This window comes from Mytilus trossulus, chromosome 6 (genome assembly GCF_036588685.1).
Source record: "Mytilus trossulus isolate FHL-02 chromosome 6, PNRI_Mtr1.1.1.hap1, whole genome shotgun sequence".
In the NCBI taxonomy this organism is placed as follows: Eukaryota; Metazoa; Mollusca; class Bivalvia; order Mytilida; family Mytilidae; genus Mytilus; species Mytilus trossulus.
In genome coordinates this window covers 35,196,526-35,222,649 of record NC_086378.1, presented here as the reverse complement: position 1 = coordinate 35,222,649, position 26,124 = coordinate 35,196,526, and the positions used below count along the sequence as shown (strand labels likewise).

Here is a 26,124-nt window from a genome sequence, read left to right as displayed (position 1 = left end):
AGAAAACAGTGACTTCTCACAGTCTGGAACAGATAATTTTTCATGATTTGAAAGTGCTGATATCGGTAAATTGTACAATAAACATTCTTAGTAAATATGAGTTGTCATGGAAGGAATATTTAATACAACACTTTTGAAAAATTTAATACTAGCTGCCATAGGTAATATGCAAGCATATATGAAAGGTTGCGTCTTTCTCCGGATTTTCAACGAATATGTTGGGGAAATTCTGAAACAGGCCATGTCTTATAGTCGTGATGGTGAAGGCCTCTCCATAGTCAAAGTAACTAGAATAGTTTGAAAAGCTATGCTTGCTACTATAAAAAGGTAGGGACATCCAATGTGACATTCAAATTGAATCAGTTCCATAATATTTGAGACATCTTACTCTCTATCGGAGGACTTATAAGTTGCAGTTGTATCCTTTCGACGACGAGCATCACAATTGAACTATTATTGCCGAGAAATGATAAGTGTTGTCTGTCACTCAAGGATATTACAGGACTGTGTCTCGGTGTTTGGCCATCCTGTATCATTCTTACTAAGGAAACTTATGTCTGTTGAACTGATTCGTGTTAACAGCTGTTATTGAGTGTCCCGGTAAATCTATTTTTAGTATCTAGCATACATATTTTGCCTGCTATGACTATGGTGATGCCTTTATTTCACCCTTTTATTATGAGGTCTGTTTCAGAGCTTCACGAATACCTTCGTTGAAAATCCAGAGAACTAATTTACCTTGCTTGTAGGCATGCAGATATCCCATGGCAGCTACATTTCAATTTTGTAAGATGCATTGTATCAGTTCGTCCTTCCATGATAACTGCAAATTGTTCAAGGCGTTCACTGTAGAATTTAGCGTGATCTACAAGCTTGGAGATTGGTACAATATCTCTTCCAGTGTGCCGTAAATGTATTTTATTATTTTGGAAAAAAAACTCCAAGGATAAAAGATTCCTGGCTTTCTTACTGTGTTTGCCTATTTGCTATGTTGTCAAGTTTTATCAATCATCAAGAAGGATACTAGTCATTTGAATCTTGAAGTTCAGTACTTACTTTTGGCTAAGAGAATATGTCTTGTAGTACAGGTGCACAGTCATGTCTTATTTTTGCCGATTTGAAAATGTTGATGTATCATAGAGATCTTAAGATACATCACCACAGAAAAAATACATTGCTATCATTGTTTTTGTGTTGATTCAGTACAATTTTACAGCTAGTGTCTGGTTTCACATTGTTTTCTTTCAATTGGCAACTTATCTTCAATATCAGATGTATGTTTTCACTTTAACTGATGAAATATTTTGAGGTCTGAAATTTTTTTTGACAGGATTTGTGCCATATTGCCTTGTGATTCTGGAATGATTCTGCAGTTTCATAGACTTCATTCATCTGTTTCAAAATGAGCGAAAGGAAAACCAATTCATGACCCAACATCTTCGTTACTTGCATCAAAGGAGTAATTGACAGCTAAAATGTCTATGTCTATTCTGTTGGCATCGCAAACCCTCACATGTCCTTTCTTGCCGTTTCACACATTCCTTCTAGTCTATTCGTTTTGATCCTTTCCAACAACAACTTTTGGTCATACATTATATCATATATACGTAATTTCTGTTTTAAAAAATTACTTAGGCAAACTTGTAAGTAACAGTAATTCTGATATTGATATGTTTATTTCGTAAACATGTGCACGCCTTATCTGACCACTTTGTGAATATCGAATTTAAATTAACAAAAAAGTATTAATGCAAACAGTGAATTAATAGAAATAGCGAATAATGATATATTGGAAATTCATGTTTGTTAAAAGGCCATTATTCAAGATGGCTTCCAAACAATCACTATATGAAGTCCTCAGATGACAGTCCTTATCATCTGTGATGCATGTACCATATGACTATATAATACTTTCCTGCAGCAAGCGTTTAACTAATTAGTCAAAGTGAACACGGTTACCCAGGAACTGCAAATGTGTAAAGGCAGTATTAACTTGTTATTATCTGTGTACATTTGGAGAATTTTTTTTTAAAACAACACGTTTAATAATTTCTTGCGTCCGAAGCGCTTTTCTTGACATTGTGATAGAATATGATAAACAGATTGCGGTTTGACAAAACATGTACATTTCATTTAATTTATTGTTAGATATTTTTAGCGTCAATTGAGATCATTTGAGCAGTTGATGTTCTTATAACATTAATTGTATAATATGAAACTCATTATGTCTGCAATCAAGGTTTTTGAAAGTTGTTTCATATAAACACTACGCATTGTACTTTTTCAACAAATTTTGCAGACAAAGAAAGTTAATAATTATCATAATTATTCACACATGTGTTACAGAACATTTAAAAATTCTATTGATTACATGTAAATATTTCCAGTTGTACAACGTGACAAAATTCAAAAAATTCAATTGACATTTCAAAGTACTTTATAGGTACAATGTACCACCTTCACCAATATCAACAAAACAAATTATCCTATAATCAGCCAACTTTTATAAATGACAGGTATACAAATCTTTTTTTGCTTTAGTATTACTTGTAAAATAAATTTCTCCGGTTATCCTATGTTGAACAAGCGGTAGTATGAATATTGCTTTAAGCGTAATAGATCATTTTAATATCCTTTTCGTGCTCCGCGTTTTAACTATGTCGATTACTTTTAAGCATTAAAGACCATGATTCAAATTTTAACAAGTCAAGTTTCAAGTGTTGGGTGTGAACTTTTGGATAAAAACAATAAAAGTACATTGTCGGAAAATATAGTTATTTGTACCCGCTACAAAACAGAAGAAAAACTCGAGAGGGGGAGAGGGATAGGCTCGCTTTTTGTCCTGTTTATATAGCTCAAACAATTAGATTTGTATATTTTTGTCAATGTACATATAATGCATTTTATTTTATTTTTATCGAATAATGACTACCTATTTGGGCTTAAAAATTTCAAGATTTTTCAAGATGGCCACCTTTCAATATGAGTAATATTTTCAAAAATGTTGTTCAACCAGACAGTTGGAATCAGCACTGTTATTCTATTAAATAGGTTTCATATCAATATCTTCTCTAATATCATTTTCATGATTATTTTTTTTATAAATTTGTAGAGATCAAACGGCCGCCATTTTAAAATGGCCGCCTCTCCCGCCATTTTCGACTTTCAGAGTGGGTCCATAGCTTAAAATGTTGTCAATGTCATATACTATCACTATGCCAAATTTCATGCTTTTATCACAATCTGAGAAATTTTATCAAAAATCTACCACAAATCGACTGGACTAAATCAAATGGAAAAATCAAAAACTCAAAAACATCAAACAAATGGATAACAACTGTCATAATTCTGACTTGGTACATGCATTTTCTTATGTAGAAAATTGTGAATTGATCCTGGTTTTATAGCTAGCGAAACCAATCACTTGTATGACAGGCGCATGGTATACCTGAGTATGTAAATTCTACATTGACAAAAATCGCACATTCCATAATTCACCTATGACAATGACGGGATCTTCTTACACTTCCAGAGCACCTGATATACCCTAAGTTTTTTTGTGGGGTTCGTGTTGCTGGGTCGTATGTTTTCTATGTTGTGTTTTGGGTACTGTTTACGTGTATCTGTTGGTCTTTCTCTTTTTTTAGACAGTTAATATAAAACAAAAGATGTGGTACGATTGCCAATAAGACAACTCTTCACAGGACACAAAATGACACAGATATTTTGTTTGTTTTTGACTTTTGATTTTGAATGTCCCTATGGTATCTTTATTTTCTCTTCTTCTATAAACTATTTAATAGTCAATAGTTTCAAATATTTTAATCAAGGTAAATACTTTTGCAAACATTTGTTATTCCATTTATCTTCATTGGACAAAAAATTACGTCGTTGATTGCGCGTTGCTTGGATTTTTTTCGCATAATAAAATATAACAGTAAAATTATTGATAATAATAATCAAGTCTGTCGTCAGTTTCTAAATTATTCTATCAATAAAAACTAATAATTTGCTGAACAATCTTCATGAAAATTTTTAATTTTGTATATAACCTGAACATAACAAATGTAAACACATATTTGTAATTTCTCGTCATCTGTCAATACTTGGTGTACGTTAATATATTCACAATTGCCAAACATAAATGTACATAAATTATATGCTCGGACATTTTACACAAGGTTCCTTGGTTTTGATTACTTAGAATTAGATATTAAGAGATATATTTGGATTTATTCCAAACTTCGGTATAATAAAACAAATATTGACTTGATATGAAAGTATAGCAAGTTTTTCATACTTTCGGACAGGTTTGCATGTATATGATTTCCATATTCATTTTTTCTTTTTTTAAAGTATAGTACCAGCTTGTGTGTCAAGATCACAAAATAATGTTATGTAGGATTGGCATTAGGCAATTAATAATATTTAGATAACGACATGTAAAATACCCTTACGTTTTACTTATCGGATATTCCACATTGGGTTTGTAATCATTACTGGAAAACTAGCAGTCGTCGAAATTCACAATACGCAATGATTGATCAATAGGGTTACAAACGTTTTCCGCAATGAAAAATAATACAAATTTAAATTAGTTCTAAAAGGGATATTTTCTTCCCCAAAAATAGTCACCGATAATAGGTACTTTTTATACTTACTATTTCACGCTGTATATCTTAACTCGCCTGTTCTATATCATGGAAAAGATTTGGAACTCGAAAATATTAGGCAATGACAACCTGTAATAGTGCAGCAACATTACGCTTAAAATTATTAATAGAATTTACACAACTTCATCCACACAACCAAATAATAATATAACCATGCTAACCTTTTCGACAAATAAATTTATCTTATTTAATTCTAAATTTCATTTCATATTCTCAAACAACAAACTTTGTAAGAAAAAAATACAAATATAAAAATAATGGCATTTGGTTTGAGATATTGACTTAATCAACTTCAATATCATCCTGCCCTAGCTGACTCGCTAGATATTTTTGCTGATACAGTCAGTATCAAAAACATTATCTATACATATGTATCAACATAAATTTGAAAGAAGAAAATCTTAACCAACATACTAATAAACTTAATTAACAAAGCCTACAACACAAATTTTTGTGCTATGTTGACAGTGAATATACAATCTTGTGCAATATACATGGTATAGTAAAAGAGGGGCGAAAGATACTAGCGCGACAGCCAAACTGATAAATCGAAAGTAAACTGACAGCGCCATGGCTAAAAATGAAAAAGACAAACAGACAAACAACATTACACATGACACAACAAAGAAAGCTAAAGAATAAGCAACACGAACCACACAAAGAACTAGGTTGTGATCTCAGGTGCTCCGGAAGGAAAAAAAATATTACATATTCACTTAAAAAAATACAAATTAAGTGAAATATAAAAAGTAAGTGATTAAATCACATTGTCTTAATATAATAAAGTACATGTGTGTGCCAGTATTCTTAAATAAAAGTTAGCTTTTAGATCATAACAAATAAAAAGCAAAATCACAAAAAATCTTAACTCAGAGGAATGTTCAAAACGGAAAGTCCCTAATCAAATGACAAAATCAAAAGCTCAAAAACATCAAACGAATGGATTATAATTGTCATGTTCCTGGCTTGGTAGGTCAATTCCTTAGGTAGAAAATGGTGGTTAAAACGTGGTTGTTTAGCTTGCACAACCTCTCACTTGTACGACATCGAATCAAATACCTTTTCTTATACATGGTTTACCTGAGTATATTGATTCTATATTTAAATCGCACATTTGTGTATTTTCACTCCATAATTCACCTATGACAAAGACGGGTACCACTTGTAGAGCGGCTCTTCTTACTCTTTTAAAGCACCCGATATACCCCCAGTTTTTGGTGAGGGTCGTGTTGCTGGGTCGTATGTTTTCTATGGTTTTTTTTTGTGAACTGTTGTTTACACGTATCTCTTGGACATTCTCTTTTTTGACAGTTAGTATAAAACAAAAGATGTGGAACAATTGCCAATGAAACAACTCTTCACAAGACACAAAATGACAAAGACATAATGTTTGTTTTCGACTTGTGATTTGAAATGTCCCTATGAAATCTTTATTTCCTCTTTTTCCATAGGCTATTTGCTAGTCAATAGTTTCAAATATTTTAATCAAGGTAAATACTTAAGAAATCATATTTTATTAGCCATTTCATTTTTTTTATTGGACAAAAATGATGTCGTTGATTGTGTGTAAATAACTGATGATAATAATGGAGTCTGTCGTCAGTTTCAAAGCTTATTTATCAATCAAAACAAATAATTTGCTGAACAATCTTCATGCAAATTGTAGTTTTGTATATAACTTAATCATGAAACATGTAAAGAACATGTTTGTAATATATCGTTATCTGTCAATACTTGGTGTACGTTAATATATTTATAATTGCCAAACATTATAAATAAATTATATGCTCGGACATTTTATCACAATATCACAAGGTTCTTCGATTTTGATTACTGTAAATACGATATTAATACATAATTAAGAAACAAAAACATTCCTTCTCATGCATTATGTTTATGCTACTATCTTTTTGAAAGTGGTATATTTAGATTTCTTCCAAACTTCGGTATAATAAAACAAATTGGCTTGTTATGAAAGTATAGCAAGTTTGTCTTGCATTATGACCAGTGTGCACGTAAATGATTTTCATATTCATGTGTTCTTCGTTTTTTAGAATAGTACCAGCTTGTGTTACAAGTTCCCTAACAACATGTAAAGTACGATTGACATTAAGCGATTGATATTATTTAAATAAAAACATGAGAAATACTCCTACGTTTTACTTATCGGATAGCCAATATTCTGTTTTGATTTCAATTTTTGTCCTTGTATGGTTTTATCACAACTTCAACGTCTGTATATGGTCTAGGATTTGGAAGAACCTTGGCATTAAACACCACAAACAAAATACCAGTCGTCGAAATCAACATTTTATTTCAGTAAAATAAAAAAAAAACCACAAAGAACGGTTGCCAATGTAAACAAAAGTGGTATAAAAGACACAAGAGGGACATTATCATAGATCGAAAATAAACTGACAACGTCATTGCTAACAAAGAAAAAGACAAACAGGCACATTTTAGTACACAAGACACAGCATACAAAACTGAATACTAATCAACACAAACCCCATAAAAAACTGGCGGATATCAGGTTCTCCGGAAGAGTAAGCAGATCCGGTTCTACATGACAGTTATGTAACAACCCGTCGTGTTGCTCATATTATTAAATTTTGTAATTTTGAAAAGGGAGAGTCAATAAAAACTGACTAACCAATTATATCAACTAATGGAACGAGTAGAAAACAGCTGTCATATTCCTGATTTAGCAAAGACTCTTTTCGAAGAAAATGGCGGGTTATACATTAGACTAACCTTGAATTTATATAAGGTGTTTACAGTCCATTAGATTGATAAAATTTTAATGAGCAACCGAGGCAGACATAATAGTATTATGTGACAATAATTGAGACCCAGCAGTTCAGAACTATGTAACAATTAACAAATAAATTCAACTGACTAAGAAATTCAAAGACACAAATACTGTTAACCAACTAATTTTCGCCGGAGATGTGTTATTGCGACTTTAGCGAGTAGAAAAATATCACGAATATAAGTCGTCGCTAATATATAATCTGGGATTTTTTCCACCTTTACTACATCAAGTAAATTTGAGATTCGCGAATTTAATCGCCTCGAAATGGACTAGGTCAGTCAATTCGCCAAAGAAAAATATCCGCAAAAATAAGTTGATTTACATTAATCAAGCAAAGATGCCAGCAACGTGTTTTAGTTGATTATACATCACACTGACCTTGCATGATTAGAATGTATAAGACATATTAATTAAATTAGAAGTTGACAAGTAAATAGATAGCCTTGAGAACAACGATAAACATCATTTGATAATTTAATATGAAAATAAAAAAATATGATAGGCTTGCACATTAGATAACTCTCCAAAACAGATAAAATTAAGTAGAAGTATATTACTATAGGTCACAATACCGCCGTCAATAATGGGTGAAAACATATCATATTAAAAGCCCCGAAATAAAGGGCAAATTTAAAACAGTTCAAAAGAGAAAGGGATTTCATACTATGGAGACGTTTAACATATATTGACAAAAATCGCACATTTGTGTATTTTCATTCCATAATTCACCTATGACAATGACGAGTGCCACTTCTTCTTACACCCCCGGAGCACCTGATATACCCCAGTTTTTGGTTGGGTTAATGTTGCGGGATCTTATGTTTTCTATATTGTTTTTGGGGTACTGTTGTTTACATGTATCTGTTGGTCTTTCTCTTTTTTAGACAGTTAAAATAAAACAAAAGATGTGATACGATTGCCTAGGGAAAACTCTTTACCGGATACAAAATGACAATGGAATTTATGTTTGTTTTTTTTACCTTTGATATCGAATGTCTCTATGGTACTTTTATTTTCTTTCCTTCAATAAACTCTTTGAAAGTCGATAGATACAAAACTTTAATCAAGGTATATACTTTTGCAATCATATTTTATTGCTTATTTCATTTTTTTTTTCATTTGTCATAAATGACGTCGTTGATAGCGCAATAAAATATAACTATAAAACAATTGATAATAATAATCCGGTTTGACGTCAGTTTCTCAGTAATTTATAAATCAAACAAATACTTCATGAATTTCTTTTTTTAATTTTGTATATAACTATAACATAAACAGGTTTGCGTTCTACTTCGTCATCTGTCAATACTTGGCGTACGTTAATATATTTACAATTACCAAACTCTATACATAAATAATATGTTCGGACATTTTATCACAAGGTTCCTTGATTTTGATTTCTGTGAATTGATATAAACACATAATAAAGAAACAAAAAACTTTCCTTCTCTTGCATCATGTTTATGCTATCATTTAATTTTAAACGTGGCATGTTTGGATTTCTCCAAACTTGAAAAAAATACATCAGCTATTTACTAGTTATGCTATTATAGCAAGTTTATTGAACCTTTGAAACAGTGTGCACGTAAATGATGTCCATATTCATGTATTTTTTTTTAGAATTGTACCAGCTTGTGTGACAAGTTCCAAAAAAACAACATGTAAAGTACGATTGACATTTAGCGACTAATATTATTTAAATAAAAACATGTAAATTACTCATACGTTTTACTTATCGGATATCCAATATTTTTATTTGATTTCACTTTTAGTTCTTATATGGTTTTATCACAACTTCAACGTCGGTATATGGTTTAGGATTTGCAAGTACCTTAGCCTTAAACATCACCTAAAAACTACAAGTCGTCGGAATCCACATTTGGTGCAGTAAAATTAAAAACAAACCACAAAGAACGGTTGCCAATGTAAAAAGAAGAGGTGTGAAAGATACAAGAGGAACATTTTCATAGATCAAAAATAAACTGGCATGACCATGGCGAAGAAAGAGAAGACAAACAGAAAAATTGTAGTACACAAGATACAACATACAAAACTAAAGACTATGCAACACGAATCCCAATAAAAAAATAGGGGGGCTAAGGTTCTCCGGAAGAGTAAGCAGATCTTGCTCCACATGTGGCACCCATCGTGTTGTTCATATTATTACAATTTTGTGAATTTTAAAAGGGAAATTCAATAAAAACTTACAAATTCAAACAATATAAACTATTGGCATTGACATTAATTGGGAACCAGCAGTTCAGAACTATGTAACAATTTACATATGAATTACACAGCTGACTAAGAAAATCAAAGACATAAATACTCTGAACCAACTAATTTCAGAAAGAGATTTGCGACATTTGCGAGTGGAAATATATCGCGAATATAAATCGTCGCGAATATGTAATACTGGGATTTTTTCCAACCTTAACTTCATCAAGTTAATTTGAGAATTGCAAAATTAGATCGCTGCGAAGTGGACTACTTTAGGCTATTTGCAAAATAAAGTATTTGCGAAAATGAGTTGGATTACATTTATCAAGGAAGATGCTAACAATGTATTTTATTTGATTGAAAAACACACTGATCTTACATGATTAGAATTTATAAAACATATTAACAAAATTAGAAGTTGACAAGTTGATCAATAGTCTTAAGAACAACGATAAAAATCATTTCTTTACTTTAATATGAAAATCAAACCAATTGGTAGGTTCGCAAATGTGATAACTCTCCAAAAGAGATAAAAATGAAGTAGAAGTATGTTACAATAGGTCACCATACCGCCTTCAACAATGGGTGAACACATATCATATTAAAGGGCCCGAAATAAAGGACGTTTAAAACAGTTTAAACGAGAAAGTTTTTTTCATATTGTGGATACGTTAAAACATCAACCCCATTCATAATATATGCTATCAGGGGTAGTTAGGGACACAGTTCAACAAATAATAATTCTTTGGAAGATTAGATTTATATAACAGAGTAATGTATATAACTTGAGCAACATGACGGATGCCACAGCAGGAAAAGTTTCTGTTTACATCTCCGGTGTTCATGAACTCACCCCCATCTATGTTGTTTTGTGTACTTTTGCTTGTTTGTCTTTATTTTTAGCAATGGCGTTGTCAGCTTATTTTCAACGCATGAGTTTAAATGCCCCTTTGGTATCCTCGCCTCTCTCTCCTGATTATATGACGTAGTCATGGTCATCGTCATTATACATCACCCTCTCTGCATGATGTCTCTATTAATGACTTGCTGCCAGACATACAAAAACCGTTAGGTATTCATCACATTCGCACGAAACTTTATTCATTACCCCTTTCAAAACTTCATTCTCTGTTCAATTTATGTTTGGAATCCACTGTTACAAACCCTCATTCAAACCAATACAAACTACAAGCTATTATTTCGGATATTGCAAGTCACAGACTTTTCAAGCCAGTTCGCATTGCGAAAGATGAAAAAGAGAAAAGATCTTTTCTAAATCTTTCCTTTGCCAACAAAGGTCTCGATGGCGTCAACCTAGGCAATATCCTTCATCATAAATTAGTTCAATCGAAAATACCTCCTTATTTCAAAGACTAGTCTGTACCAATAATTTCTTATACCTATACCAAACCTATTGCAACTAAAATTTTCAATTACAAACGCGTTTTGCAGGATCTCGAAATTGACGACTTCAAGTCTAAAACTCCTGATTGCACTTGTGTTAGTTCCCAATTCACATATAATCCTGCTGGGCACGTTATTACCGGTGACCTTAACATTGTTAATAACACGTCTCTACGAAACGTGTTATCGAAAGATCCGAAATATCGTGAGCCTAAATCCATCAATTGGAAATACAACTTTAAAATTTTGATGGATTCAGTCGAGGATTATGCCAGGCAATGGGCTAAGCGCGAGAAGAAAGACGTAGACACTCTATCCGAATGGATTACGGCAGTGAGGTCGTTAATACAAATCAGAATTAAGAAACTGAATGGGTTCATCAATGCCCATACTACGTCAATCTTCAAAGACCCAAATGTTGCTAAAAACCTATCCGACCTCCATGATAAATATGTTGTTGTCCCTGCAGACAAAGCCCAAAATAATTAGGTATAGACAATTCACTTGGAAACTCAACATATACCCTCACGACACTAACCAAAGAGGAAATCCTGGATAATCATAGGTCTGTTCTTTGTTCCTTTGGTATTTCAACCAAAGATGAAGAACTGGATCTTCCATCACTGTATTGGATACCTAAACTACATAAGTGTCCTTACAAACAACGGTATATTGCTGGGTCTTCCAAGTGCTCCACGAAACCCCTTTCCTAATTATTGACATCTATTTTATCAGCAATCAAAGACGGGCTTCAAAGTTATTGTGAAACTGCCTATTCTAGAGGTGACGTGAATCAGATGTGGATACTTAAAAAATTCCAAAGATCTTTTAGAGTACATACAATCTAACTCTCTTTCATCTTGTAACAGTATTAAAACATTTGACTTTTCTACTCTTCACACAAGTATTCCACATTCCAAACTAAAATACAAATTAAAAGAGTTGGTATTACTTTGCTTCATAAAAAAGAATGGCCAACGTAGATACAAGTATCTTGTCTTAGGGAGGGATAAATCCTACTGTGTAAAGAATCACTGTGATTCAAACAAAAAATTCTCTGAAACCGATATTATCAAGATGCTTGATTTCCTGAGTGACAACATATTTGTTACGTTCGGAGGACGTGTTTTTCAACAGATTGTCGGCATCCCAATGGGAACAAACTGTGCCCCTCTACTTGCTGACTTGTTTCTTTATTATTATGAGGCTGACTTCATGCAGGAACTTCTTTGGAAGAAAGATAAGAAGTTAGCAATATCCTTTAACTCTACTTTCCGCTATACAGATGACGTTCTTTCACTAAACAATTCTAAATTTGGTGACTATGTGGATCGCATCTATTCTATTTGGTTCTGAATGCTCTTCAACTTCGTACTTTATTTGGCATTTTAAACTTTTTTGGATTCGAGCGTCACTGATGAGTCTTTAGCAGACGAAACGCGCGTCTGGCGTATATACTAAATTTAGTCCTGGTATCTATGATGAGTTTATTCCCATCGAATTGGAGATAAAGGATACTACAGATACAGTTAAGTCGGCTTCATATCTTGACTTACATCTAGAAATTGACAATGAGAGTCGGTTGAAGACAAAACTTTACTACAAAAGAGATGATTTCAGCATTCCAATTGTGAACTTTCCATTTCTAAGAAGCAACATTCCAGCAGCACCTGCATACGGGGTATATATCTCCCAATTGATACGATATTCCCGTGCTTGCATTTCCTATCATGATTTTCTTGATAGATGGTTACTGCTCACAAGGAAGCTATTAAACAAAGAGTTCCAAATGGCGAAGTTGAAATCATCCCTTCGTATATTTTACGGACGCCATCACGAGTTGGTTGACCGTTTCACAAATGATATCGGATATGTTCCTTATGTCGTAACTACAATCCCCTTCCCTTTCATGAATTTGACCTACCGAATTAGACTATTTACCGGATTTGTAATCACATAAGCAACACGACGGGTGCCGCATGTGGAGCAGGATCTGCTTACCCTTCCGGAGCACCTGCGATCACCCCTAGTTTTTGGTGGGGTTCGTGTTGTTTATTCTTTAGTTTTCTATGTTGTGTCACGTGTACAATTGTTTTTCTGTTTGTCTTTTTCATTTTTAGCCATGGCGTTGTCAGTTTGTTTTGAATTTATGAGTTTGACTGTCCCTTTGGTATCTTTCGTCCCTCTTTTATAGTTGGTTCAATATGGAAATCGATTACCTGTCAAGTAGAATTTAATCTGTACTCATTATTCATAGAACAAAAAATATGGTAAAATACAACACTGAAAGTGTTGATCACTGTATTGGTCTGTTTAGTTTTAATACATATAAAAAAAAAGAAGATGTGGTATGATTGTCAATGAGACAACTCTCCATAAAAGGCCAAAATGACATAGAAATGAACATGGACAACTATAGGTCACCGTACAGCCTTAAACAATAAGCAAAGCCAATACCGCATAGATACCCATAAAAGGCCCCGAATTGATAATGTTAAACAATTCAAACGAGAAAACTAACGGCTTAATTTAAGTCGGTTATCAAATTAAAATAACTTAGAATGAGAAGTATTTAAAAAAGCTGAACAATCTACATGAATATTGACATTTGTATAAAACTAAAGCATAATAATTGTATGGTATGGTTGTATTGTCGTTTTCCTAAGCTGTTAAATCTCTGTGTTTGTTGATATTCTTTCTGTTTTTAGTGATATCCATTTTACATAGCTCTAAGTTTTGTAATTTTGTCTTTCATTTTTGCTTATATAGTTTTTCTATATACCTTAAGCTTGTTGTGTTTCTTTGTTACATATAACGTGGCTCTGTACTTATACATTCGTTATTGTGTTATTGTGCTACGGTCATTTTTTGTTTCCTTGTCCTTCATTTTTTGTAATGTGCTTGTATGCATGCCTTTTTGAATTTTCTTTGTTACATAATTGTTTGTTTTTGAAGTGATTGAGATTAAAACTCAATGTTGAATGTTGTACCTCATTATTTTCAATTTTCACCTATTATGCCTGTTTGTTGTGTTCACACGTCGTTGTCAAGCTAACGGAATGTTATGCGACAAGTGAGACAGTTCGCTTGCTATATCAGAAAATTCCTGTCATAAATATGACAATTGTTGTCCATTCAATAATGTACCTGAGCGCTTTTTATTTTTCTTTTGATTACGGACTCCTGGTTTGAATTTCACTCAGGCTCGTTATTTTTTTTCTTTTTTTTTTATCATATGCTTGTTTGAAACAACTTGATTTTAGTAAAAAAAAAAATTGAAGGACATATGTTTTTCTTACATCATATGCATGTTTAAACGATTAACTGATTTAACAAAGTGCAAGTGTACTTCAATTTATTTTTAAATGGTACAACTTCCTAGTAGGCTATTCTTAGCATAGTATCAGCTTGATTAAAAAATGTGGAAAACAAATTAAAGTACGGCTGCTACTAAGGAAATGCATAAAAAGAAAACCAATCACTTATCATTTATTATACTGTTTTCTAGGAGGAACTTCCTTTCGAAAGCAACGACAACATACTTATAGTTTTAAGGTAACACAAATATAAGAAGTTAAGTGATTGAAAATTATTTTTTGTCATCTTTTTATAACAATTTTTAGAAGATCGATTCCCATTCTATCATTCATATTTTGAATCAATTTCTGTCCTTGATATTGGTGATAGATTGGAAGAGAAACCGATATATATTTACTTTGTTATTATTTTATGAAACATAAGAAATACATCTGCCAAAAGTAAAGAGGAACTAGTTTTGTGCAGTTTTAATTTGGTTATTGTCATTGGGCGTTGTTTGTAGTTTGTTAGTCTCCGTGTGTATTACACGCCAAATGCTGAGTATGGCCACAAACATACCAATATTGTTCTATTGAAATTTGCATAGTAAAACTAAATTCTTTATGTGCTTCTTCCTAATCAGGAGCAATTTTGAGTGTTTTTCGTTGGTTCACATCTGTCAAATTTGGTTTTGATATAAATTATGCTGTTAGTTTTCTTAATTGATTCGTTTCATACTTTTCATGTCGGGGCATTTTACATTCACATATACGTTATGCATCTTTTCTAAATTTTGAAGACCGGGCAGTTGCCTTTAATTGTTACATCCGTTTGGTTGGCAATCACACTACATATTCTTATTTTTATATTAAGAAATCATTTGAATTGACGGAACGTATCTTCCTCCTGTTCTCTTACTCAATTTCCAAGTATTGTATTAATTTTAGTCCATTTTGATTGGAATCAGCTCTCCTACGTTTCTAATATGTTTTTAAATTTGTATCGTTTAATGTTGAGTAGTATTTGTATTTAGGTGTAATACCACCATTAATTTTACTAAATTAGTATTTGCTAAAACCGACTTATAAAAAAATGTGCATAGTTTATCTTTGTTTCAAATAAAGAAATATGTTTATGACACAAAAATATTTTACCTCAATAAAATGTAGGATTACTTACCTACAACCTTCAGATTATAAGGAATATTTTTTCGACCTATTTTCGTGTACAACCGGATGTGACGTACCATAATTTGGTGATATTAGATGTTATTTAGAGGGTTGATCGGTAAGAATTGTAGAAATGAAAAATAATGCGGAATATACACTTCGGCAAACGTCTCAGCAAGTTTTAAGTTGGTCTTCGGAATCATTTTCACATCATGACAAAATTTCATTAAGCACGCTATTACTATAGGTATATTTTTAACTGTTATGATTTTTCAGCTAATCAGTTGCAATGGGTTTCCAACTTCCTTTGATTTTGTTGGTCACGGCTGGTGTTGTTCTTACCCGTTATGCAGGTAGGTTCCTTTGTACAAACGTACACTTCTTATTGTTTTATAATAATATGTGAAATTAGGTATGATTGACACAAAAACAGCTATTAACAAGAAACCAAAGTACGTGCATGTAAGAAATCATCGATCACAGTTCGGCTCGACAGAGGTGAAAACCTCAAGTCTTAAAATAATAATTTAAACATTTTAAAGTTTATTGACCAGTTATAAAGCACCTTCAATCAATTGTTATCCAATATAACCATTTGCACTATATACATACCATACATATACATACAATTTATTGATTAAAGAAAAGGTGCAGCGTTGACGGACAGTATGAAACGTTGTTTTTTTTATACCCAAAATGCACCTATTATGACATTGTTTTACTTACGTTTTGTTACGGTTTGGCAAAAAGTTACCATTCTGTGGTTATTTTATAGACGTATTCTTATAAACTATATAGTTAATTATTAGTTACCAAATTAATTTTGAACCATATTGAATCATAAAAAAATGGGTTTTAATAGATCTCCAATGATCCATGATCTACTCTGTAATGAGGAATACCCAAATTGCATCCATGCTAAAATCAACATCCCTAAAAATCGAATAACAGATGTTCTATTTATTTCGTCAATAATAAAGAACAACTAGACATTTATCCATGCTAAATATTTATTCTTTAAGAAATAGATGCTTATAACATATTGTGTTTGCCCAATTTTTTAATAGATCATTTTTGTGAACGTTGCCAGGCGACGTTTCGGTATAGTTAATCCTTTCCAATGTACTCCATCTGTTGAAATATATACTTGAACGTTTTTTTGTATATTTGAATCTATCGCTATTTTACGAAATGATTCTTTGATCTAGTTGACTGATATTTTCTTTTCTCGTTGGAGTCGGGTGGTTTGAAAATTATTGCTAAAAACTAAGAGAGTACATGGCGTTCCATATGAAATTGACGAAATTGACAATGGCGTCATAGGTAAAATAGCGATAAACCATTGGTCTATTCAACGATAATCTATAAAACTTATACCTATAGTAATAGCGTGTATAATGTCAAATCATAAATATACAAATGTTTTCGTCGCAAAGAAACTTTTGACAGCTATTTCTGTTGAATATGTGCTCTTTAGATACTTTGACGTTACATACTTAACAAACTATTATTATTAACCAAAAAGTAGTTTGAGATTGTCGTTTTCTTCATAGAAAAAAAAGTACACATAAGTTCGGCCGTAAATGACATATATATTCATTGATAAAGAGGAGTATTAATTGATAAAAAATAAATGAGATATGTAGATACTGTTGAAACAGGAATTATTAGCAATATACAATCTACAAATTGCCGGTATGACATAAAAAAAAAAAGTGAATTCCTTTTTCATTTTTGAGAGTTGTTAAATAAGAAAAGCGTTTCGGGCGCACGAAATATATTGCGTTCAGATTTTGTTTTCATTATAGGATGATATTCCCTTCATTTTCATTCCATGTTCAAATCTTTCAGACGTCAAAACCAACCTATGTCAGATCAACATTCGTAAAGACCTATCGTCTTTTAATTCTTTTTACTTTCCAGTTTACTACCTTTCTTCTAACTCAAGCCAAACCTTACAACATACCTACCAATCTACTCCACATATACGTCATTTCCACGTTAAATTGTTGTATTATGAACCTCACACTGATATCTTTTAATAGACATATCAGGCGTTTTTTTCATTTATAGATAAGATACCACGATGCAGATATCCGTGTGTATGGAGGAATAAACCACTATTGGATGAGTCGGATAGTGTATGGTTTATCAATACGCCTTCCATTGGTTATTACACAAACTTATCTAGACCAATAGGAGATCAGACGTCACCCAGTGAATGTATTATGAGACATGGGCCTTTCTTTCTAACAAGGTATGCATTTAACAAAAAAGAAAGTGAAATGCCATTTTTTGAAATATAGATCACTGTAGAAAGTAGAAAAAATATCGATATCTGTAAAGCCGGTTCAGATGATAGAAACGCATTTGTATTCAAAATAAACTCAATATATATATAAACAAAGATATTAATAAAGGTATTATTGTATGTGAGTTATAATATGCTATTTAAAGCAACAAAACAAGAAAATTAACGGGTGGTTTTGTGTACAAAATAGTAAGCAAAAATCAGTTATGATAGACAGCAACATACGAACACCAATCAATAACAGGCTTCTTATTTGGTACATACGTTTACTCTTGCAATGTGAAGCCATCAATGTGGAATGAACTCATCATGACTAAAGTTACCGTAATAACATATTGTTTCTGATTGGACTTCATAAAGCCATCAAAAATTTTGCAAAGAAACTGAATTTTATAGATACTTCATTTTATCAAATGTATAAGAAATTGTGCCTTTGTGTTTTACAATTTATTCTATGAAATATTTGAAGATTTGGAATATGCTGCAGAATAACACTTCGGCTGTTGTCTACTCTATGGTCGGGTTGTTTTCGCTTTGACACATTCACCATTTCCTTTCTCAATTTTACTTATTACAATTTTATTTCCTATAGAGAGTATGGAAAGTTCGCATGCTTCAAATCTCTGACAATATCGGATACCGAGTGGTACTACTTCCTCAGCAAAGGTAATGGCTTATTTTGTCATATTATGCACTATGCTCTAATAGCTGTTCAAAATGTGCTCCTGCCACCAGGTATTTGTCATACCGAAATAATTTTAATTCGAATTTCAAATAATGCAGAATTTCGATCAATGGATATGGTGTAAACATCAGAGTCACAAAATAAGTGCATATATCAAAGTTACAATGAGGCATCCAACAAGCCCCCCTCCCATTAAAAAACCTCACCGTTAAATTAAGATGGCTACTAATAACGATTGAGAGGAATCTTTGCAAAATAAATCAGATGTACTTTTTAAGATGTAACAGCATCAAATCAGGCAAGGCAAAAAAAACCTACTGGAAGGAAGTACATATATATTTCCTACGCAAATATGTATATACGCGAACTCAGTAGAATATATTTACTTGTTGAGAGTAAGGAACGCTCCGAAACTTACATATGCTGCAAAGTTTTAAAATCAACACACGACAAAAAAAAGGGCACAAAACAAAATGACAATGATTAAATGACTACTTGTAATAACTGACATGCCAATCTCAGACCTCCAATAAATTGATCGAAACATTATGATTTTCATCCTGTGAAACCCCCATTCCTTTCCGTGAGTACCATGCCTTCCTAAATCAGACGAAAATAACCCGTATCATTTACAAAACAATATTGATATCACCATCTTGAATGAAGAAACTTGAAAAAACCTCTGTTTATTAATTAAATGAATCTTGATTTTGTAGAAAGCGACACTCTGAAGTCTTTTTGTGAGCTTTGTGATGGTTCAAAATTTGAAGGGCCATTTCATTCTTCAGGTAAGAAATTACGATATCATAATTATTTTTTTTGGGGCTCTGAAACTTATTTATTGATAATTACTGCTAAGATATTATAAAAGTTTTCAATTTGCGGAAGGCCTCCAATGGTTCTACAGAGCAGCTTTTTAAGTTTATTTTTAACACAAGTCTTTAAATATGTAAGTTGAACATATCAAACATTGCGAGCGCCACTCTTATACCTGCCATCATAAATAGCCAAGCTAATGCAATTTATTTATCTTTTGAAGCAGTTTATGTATAAATAGTCTTTACACTATAAGTTCAAGTTTCTAATCAAAACGAACCGCATATTACATTTCAAATCAATAGAACATAATTCAGTATCTTGCAAAGCTAACATACAAGTATTCAGAAACTGATATATGTTTGGTGGCGTTGTATCATTTAAATATGACCGTACCAATGCACTGACTCCATGTATTGTGAAGAAAAAAATACACATGACATAGTGCAAGGCTCTGGTCATGGCAAAACTAATGTACTTGTATTGATACACGTCTGCATCACACGTTTATAGTTTTGAAAGGTATAAAACATAGCTCCTTAATCGTTGTAACGTCGTTTCTGTAACGTTACGCGAACTTTAAGTTAATACTCATTAAAGTTAATGCTTATCATCGCAGTTTTTGACTTGGTACCAAACCATCATCTTTTATAACAGGTAATTAATTTATATTTTATGTCTGCAGACTTTTTATGAATGCATGAGACAATTGTTTAGAATAATCCACTTTTCTTTTTATCATAACAGCTCTAAGTGAGTATCCTTTATTCCTATTAGCTTAATACATCAACATACCTTTTTTCTGGCTATAGCTGTTTAAGATTTGTATTTGCTTAGTTTACTTTGTCTTTTTAAAAGCGATAAAGGTTGTAGCAAATAAAGAAATGCCACTGTGTAGTGTTTAAATACACAACGTTTCGTTAACATTAGTTTTACATAGACATTTGTGTGTTTTTCCAACCTCTGGCCGGTACCACAGAACAGGAGAAAAACACTTTTATTTTGAGGTGATGTATAATTGAAACTTTTTTCAAGAAATGTTGAATACAGAGTTTTTTTCCAACAGGTGTATATTGTCTTATGTTTCTTTTGCACAAAGTGAAGCCTGGTATTTGTTTTATATAAAATGAGAATGGAAATTGGAAATATGTCAAAGAGACAACATCCGGACCATAGAGCAAACAAAATTCAAAGCAAAAGATACTGACTGTGAGGAATGGCATACTAGTTTATAAATTGATTTTCAATTGAATACTTTGTCTTTTGTTGTCTATCTTAGGGAGCTACCATTTGGTTTAGAGAGTAGGTGCTAGGATAAAATGAATTGCCCTGCGTTTTAGTTAAATTTCTGTCTAGTTTTTTACCTCTCTATTCGGTCCTGCTTCTTCATAGTATATACCGTCTTTTTTTACTTAAATTGTTATCCTACTTTTTTTTTACATACATTGTCATCCTGCTATGTTTTACACAAAAGTCCAGTCCTGCCTTCTTTCAAATGTCATCCTAGCCCCCACGTAAAAATCAAATTGTAGCTCCATTATAGTAGAATTTTTACGATTGAATTAATATTGCAATATGTGTAAAGGATTTTAATTTTTCATGTTTTAGATCAACAGTCGAACCTTGACCGGACTCGACCAATAGGTTGTAACTTGCCGTCTATTTGTCCAATAACCAACGAAAAACAGGTTAAATGTCCAGATTCTGAGCCATATGATAATGGACGAAACTGCAAATTACAAAGGTCAAAAAGGCGTTATAGGTATAACAGACAACAGCGATATGGCAAACCTATGCAACTTGGTAACTATGGATATAGGAAAAGTTGAGCTTAATGTACGAACTAAGAAATAAAGATATTATAGCACAGATTTTTGTACTTTTTTTGTACTTTTCAAACCAGAAGGTAGTAGTTTCTAGAACATTAACATAATCAGAGCTTTCGTGTTGATCAATCTTTAGTTTTCTATGTTGTGTTTGGTGAACGGTTTGTCTTGAGTCGTTTTTTGCCAGTCATTGCTAGTCTGTTCCCTAATTTTTAGTTTGAAAATCATATGTATATTTGGTCGCTTTATTAGTCCTTAAGTTCAGACCCTATTGTTTGTTGTTGTTATCTGTATTTAATTATGAGAAGTTAAAAAAGAGGCAAAAATACCGAACTCCGAGGAAATCTGTGTATAGGTTTCTTGGCAGTTTTTCCTCTGTTCGTCTTTTGATCATAAGAAATTTTGCCATTTGTACTTACGATCAAACTAATGATGTAACAAGGGCAAGAAGATATTAAGACACATACACGTAATTCAAAACAATATAATAGTTTGTGTCAAACGATCTCCGAGTATTGATATGTTTTAGGGAGAAATCAAATAACGGATGGAAGGTGACAATTACCACATATTGCTTGTTTTGTATGAGCGTCACTGATGAGTCTTATGTAGACGAAACGCGCGTCATGTAGTGGCCTTTTATAGCTGACTATGCGGTATGGCCTTTGTTCATTATTGAAGGCCGTATGGTTACCTATATTTGTTGATAAATATGATGAAGGGTCGGGATCTCTCTAACATGTTTAACCCTGCCTAATTCTGTATTTTAATGCCTGTTCCAAGTCAGGAGCCTGTAATTCAGTGATAGTCGTTTGTTTATGTGTTACATATTTGTTTTTCGCGCATTTTTTGTGGATGAATAAGTTTTCTCGTTTGAATAGTTTTACATTTGTCATTTATGGGCCTTTCATAGCTGACTATGCGATATGGGCTTTGCTCATTGTTGATTGCCGCACGGTGACCTATAGTTGTTAATTTCTGTGTTTTTTTTTTATCTCTTATTGAGAGTTGTCCCATTGGCAATTATACAAGATCTTCATTATATATATATATACAGATAAACTAAATAAAGACGTCAACCACATATGTTGTAACTTGCACAGAAGAATACAGGACATGTGCATTATGACAATTGTCGATAAAGTACAGTTTGAGAAAAATATAAAAGTATGTGAATTCATGTTTCACACTGATGTAAGATTTAAAACACATTTATACCAACATGCAAGTTTACAGGTATTACATTTCATTTCATATTTCTTCCATAAATTATATGCTTGTCAATATATTCAGAATATAAACACGGTAAACAATTTTTATGAACTATTTCATGCTGCGTTCACATGTTAATTGATTTCGATTCGAATTATATCAGTATGTTTTTTTTAATTTTACTTTTTGCACACATCTATTAAGTTAAGCAACTTAATTGTACAGCACTGTTTAAGGTCAGGAAGGAGATTGAGCTCTCTTTAAAATCTGTTACTTTCCCCCCATCTTTATGTGTTTGTAAAAATCAAACACCTGTAGTTCAGGGGTTGAGGTGTTTCATGTTTTTCATTAATTGTTTAATTATGAATAAGAACGCATTGTTTCTCATTTGAATTATTTCATATTTTATTCATGTCTTGGCCTTTATATACTGCTATTTGGTATTGGTTTTTTTTCAAAGTCGAAGACAGTATGGTGACTTATAATTGCTTATATCTTCTTGTTTAAATTGACTTAAAGTTGTCCCATTGGCAATCATACATTTGCTTAACTTTAATATAATTAGTATTTTTGGTTTAGTTTGAACAAGCATGCTCCCGCCAAATTTTCCTAATCAATAGTAATATTTAATAGACTAAACTTGTATTTTACCCATATAATACTGTAAGCTTTTATGACCATGTTAGTCAGCAATATGGTTTACCGTATACAATTTAAACATGGTTAACAAGACATCTCAAAGATAATTCGGTCAATTGTTGTTCTAATTGGAAAAATAGTTTCAGAGAATTAGTTCTGTTAAAATTAACGAACGACGGACGCTAAGTGATGATATGACTCACAACATAAAGCTATATGGGCACAGTGAGCTTAACAAAATGGAAACAATGAAACAAACCACGTGTTACTTGTGTTATTGTTTCTTTATTTCATAATGTATACATTAAGCTCTATTTTTTTCTATTTCCGTGGTCACCGAGTCTACAATCTCGTTGCTGTCTGTTATAAAGTCTGATTGTGGACCTTAATACGTTGCAGTTTCTTCCAGTATCAAATGGTTCAGAATTTGGACAACGATTATGTAGGTTGCTACGTCTTGGGCAAATAGACGGCAAATTACAACCAATTGGTCGAGACCTATCAAGCACCAACTGTTGATCTAAAAGAATTACAATATAGCACACCATTAGAGAAGAGTAAAAACTGTATTGCAATATGTGTAGAAATTGTAGTTTTCATTTAGATATGGTTGAAGCTGTAAAATTATATAAGTAAGAAATATTAAGATATTTTGGTAAAAAATACAAAGTATACCAATGTTAAGTACAATGTTAGTGTAAGAATTCACAATGTGCATGGTGCAAAACAGAAATTTCTTTACATAATTAAAGATGACGTTAAGATCATTATTGCTTGAAGACAGCGTGTTAAGACTGAACAGTTGTCTAGACATGACGGTTGTATCATAAGTAATACATAATGTTTTTTGTTATTTTTGTGGATGCGTAGCTGAGCTAAAAAAAAATGAAAACAATAAAAAAAAAACACGTGTTACTTCTTATGTTATTGTTTCTTTATTTCATAATGTATACATTAAGCTCTATTTTTTTCTATTTCCGTGGTCACCGAGTCTACAATCTCGTTGCTGTCTGTTATAAAGTCTGATTGTGGACCTTAATACGTTGCAGTTTCTTCCAGTATCAAATGGTTCAGAATTTGGACAACGATTATGTAGGTTGTTACGTCTTGGGCAAATAGACGGCAAATTACAACCAATTGGTCGAGTCCTATCAAGCACCAACTGTTGATCTAAAAGAATTACAATATAGCACACCATTAGAGAAGAGTAAAAACTGTATTGCAATATGTGTAGAAATTGTAGTTTTCATTTAGATATGGTTGAAGCTGTAAAATTATATAAGTAAGAAATATTAAGATGTTTTGGTAAAAATACAAAGTATACCAATGTTAAGTACAATGTTAACGGCTAGTTAAAATGTGTGTGCGTGAATATCTTAATATTCAAACTGAGTAGTACGAAAATGGTCAATAGTGTAAGAATTCACAATTTGCATGATGCAAAACAGCAATTTCTTTACATAATTAAAGGTGACGTTAAGATCATTATTGCTTGAAGACAGCGAGTTAAGACTGAACAGTTGTCTAGACATGACGGTTGTATCATAAGTAATACATATTTTATTTTGTTATTTTTGATGATGCGTAGCTGAGCTAAAAAAAAATGAAAACAATAAAAAAAAACACGTGTTACTTCTTATGAAATTGTTTCTTTATTTCATAAGGTATACATTAAGCTATATTTTTTCTCTATCCGTTGTCACTGATTCTGTCTGTTATAAAGTCTGATTGTGGACCTTAATACGTTACAGTTTCTTCCAGTATCAAATGGTTCAGAATTTGGACAACGATTATGTAGGTTGCTACATCTTGGGCAAATAGACGGCAAATTACAACCAATTGGTCGAGTCCTATCAAGCACCAACTGTTGATCTAAAAGAATTACAATATAGCACACCATTAGAGAAGAGTAAAAACTGTATTGCAATATGTGTAGAAATTGTAGTTTTCATTTAGATATGGTTGAAGCTGTAAAATTATATAAGTAAGAAATATTAAGATATTTTGGTAAAAATACAAAGTATACCAATGTTAAGAACAATGTTAGTGTAAGAATTCACAATTTGCATGGTGCAAAACAGCAATTTCTTTACATAATTAAAGATGACGTTAAGATCATTATTGCTTGAAGACAGCGTGTTAAGACTGAACAGTTGTCTAGACATGACGGTTGTATCATAAGTAATACATAATTTTTTTTGTTATTTTTGTGGATGCGTAGCTGAGCTAAAAAAAAATGAAAACAATAAAAAAAAACACGTGTTACTTCTTATGTTATTGTTTCTTTATTTCATAATGTATACATTAAGCTCTATTTTTTCTCTATCCGTTGTCACTGGTTCTGTCTGTGATAAAGTCTGATTGTGGACCTTAATACGTTACAGTTTCTTCCAGTATCAAATGGTTCAGAATTTGGACAACGATTATGTAGGTTACTACGTCTTGGGCAAATAGACGGCAAATTACAACCAATTGGTCGAGACCTATCAAGCACCAACTGTTGATCTAAAAGAATTACAATATAGCACACCATCAGAGAAGAGTAAAAACTGTATCGCACTACATGTATGTATAGAAGTTGTAGATTCATTTGAATATGGTTGAAGCTATAAAATTATTTGAGTAAGAAACAAATTTTGTATGGCTAGGTACACAACAATGAAATGTTAACATTGATTTGAAAGAGTCTTCTTATATCTATAACGGAAACAAAAGTGCTGTGTTTGTAAACATGAAACGATTCACTGTGTTGAAATTGGCTGTTAGTATTTTTGTCTCTAAAAAAATCTCAGGATAATAACACTAGATCAAATAACATTGTTAGAAAAAGCTGTTTGAAAATTGCATGTAATTTTGATATTTATATCACTAATATGAATAAATATATAATACTCACTTCCCGTTGTAAGGATACAATACAAGGAAATTAGTACAATAAAATTAGTACAATAAACTTGAATTGTTTAACATTGTCTTATCGGGGCCTTATATCGCTGAATATGCGATATGGACTTTGCTCATTGTTGAAGACCGTACGGTGACCTATAGTTGTTAATGTCT

The 26,124-nt window shown here is 32.2% G+C and overlaps 1 protein-coding gene across 1 annotated transcript; it reads left to right on the top strand.

Moving 5' to 3' along the window:
- The first annotated feature begins 14,504 nt into the window (after positions 1–14,504).
- On the top strand, positions 14,505–19,439 carry LOC134722681 (uncharacterized). Its single transcript, XM_063586300.1, has 5 exons — positions 14,505–14,664; positions 15,852–15,928; positions 17,649–17,832; positions 18,479–18,552; positions 19,288–19,439. Exons 2-5 carry the CDS (start codon positions 15,865–15,867, stop codon positions 19,437–19,439), a joined length of 474 nt encoding a protein of 157 aa, XP_063442370.1. The 5' UTR covers positions 14,505–14,664; positions 15,852–15,864.
- Positions 19,440–26,124: the final 6,685 nt, after the last annotated feature.

Excerpts from the sequence above, each read along its gene's own strand:
- LOC134722681 (XM_063586300.1), top strand. The coding sequence starts at position 15,865 with ATGGGTTTCCAACTTCCTTTGATTTTGTTGGTCACGGCTGGTGTTGTT. Across the intron at positions 17,833-18,478 it reads GGGCCTTTCTTTCTAACAAG|AGAGTATGGAAAGTTCGCAT; the intron begins GTATGCATTTAA and ends TATTTCCTATAG. Across the intron at positions 18,553-19,287 it reads GTACTACTTCCTCAGCAAAG|AAAGCGACACTCTGAAGTCT; the intron begins GTAATGGCTTAT and ends TTGATTTTGTAG.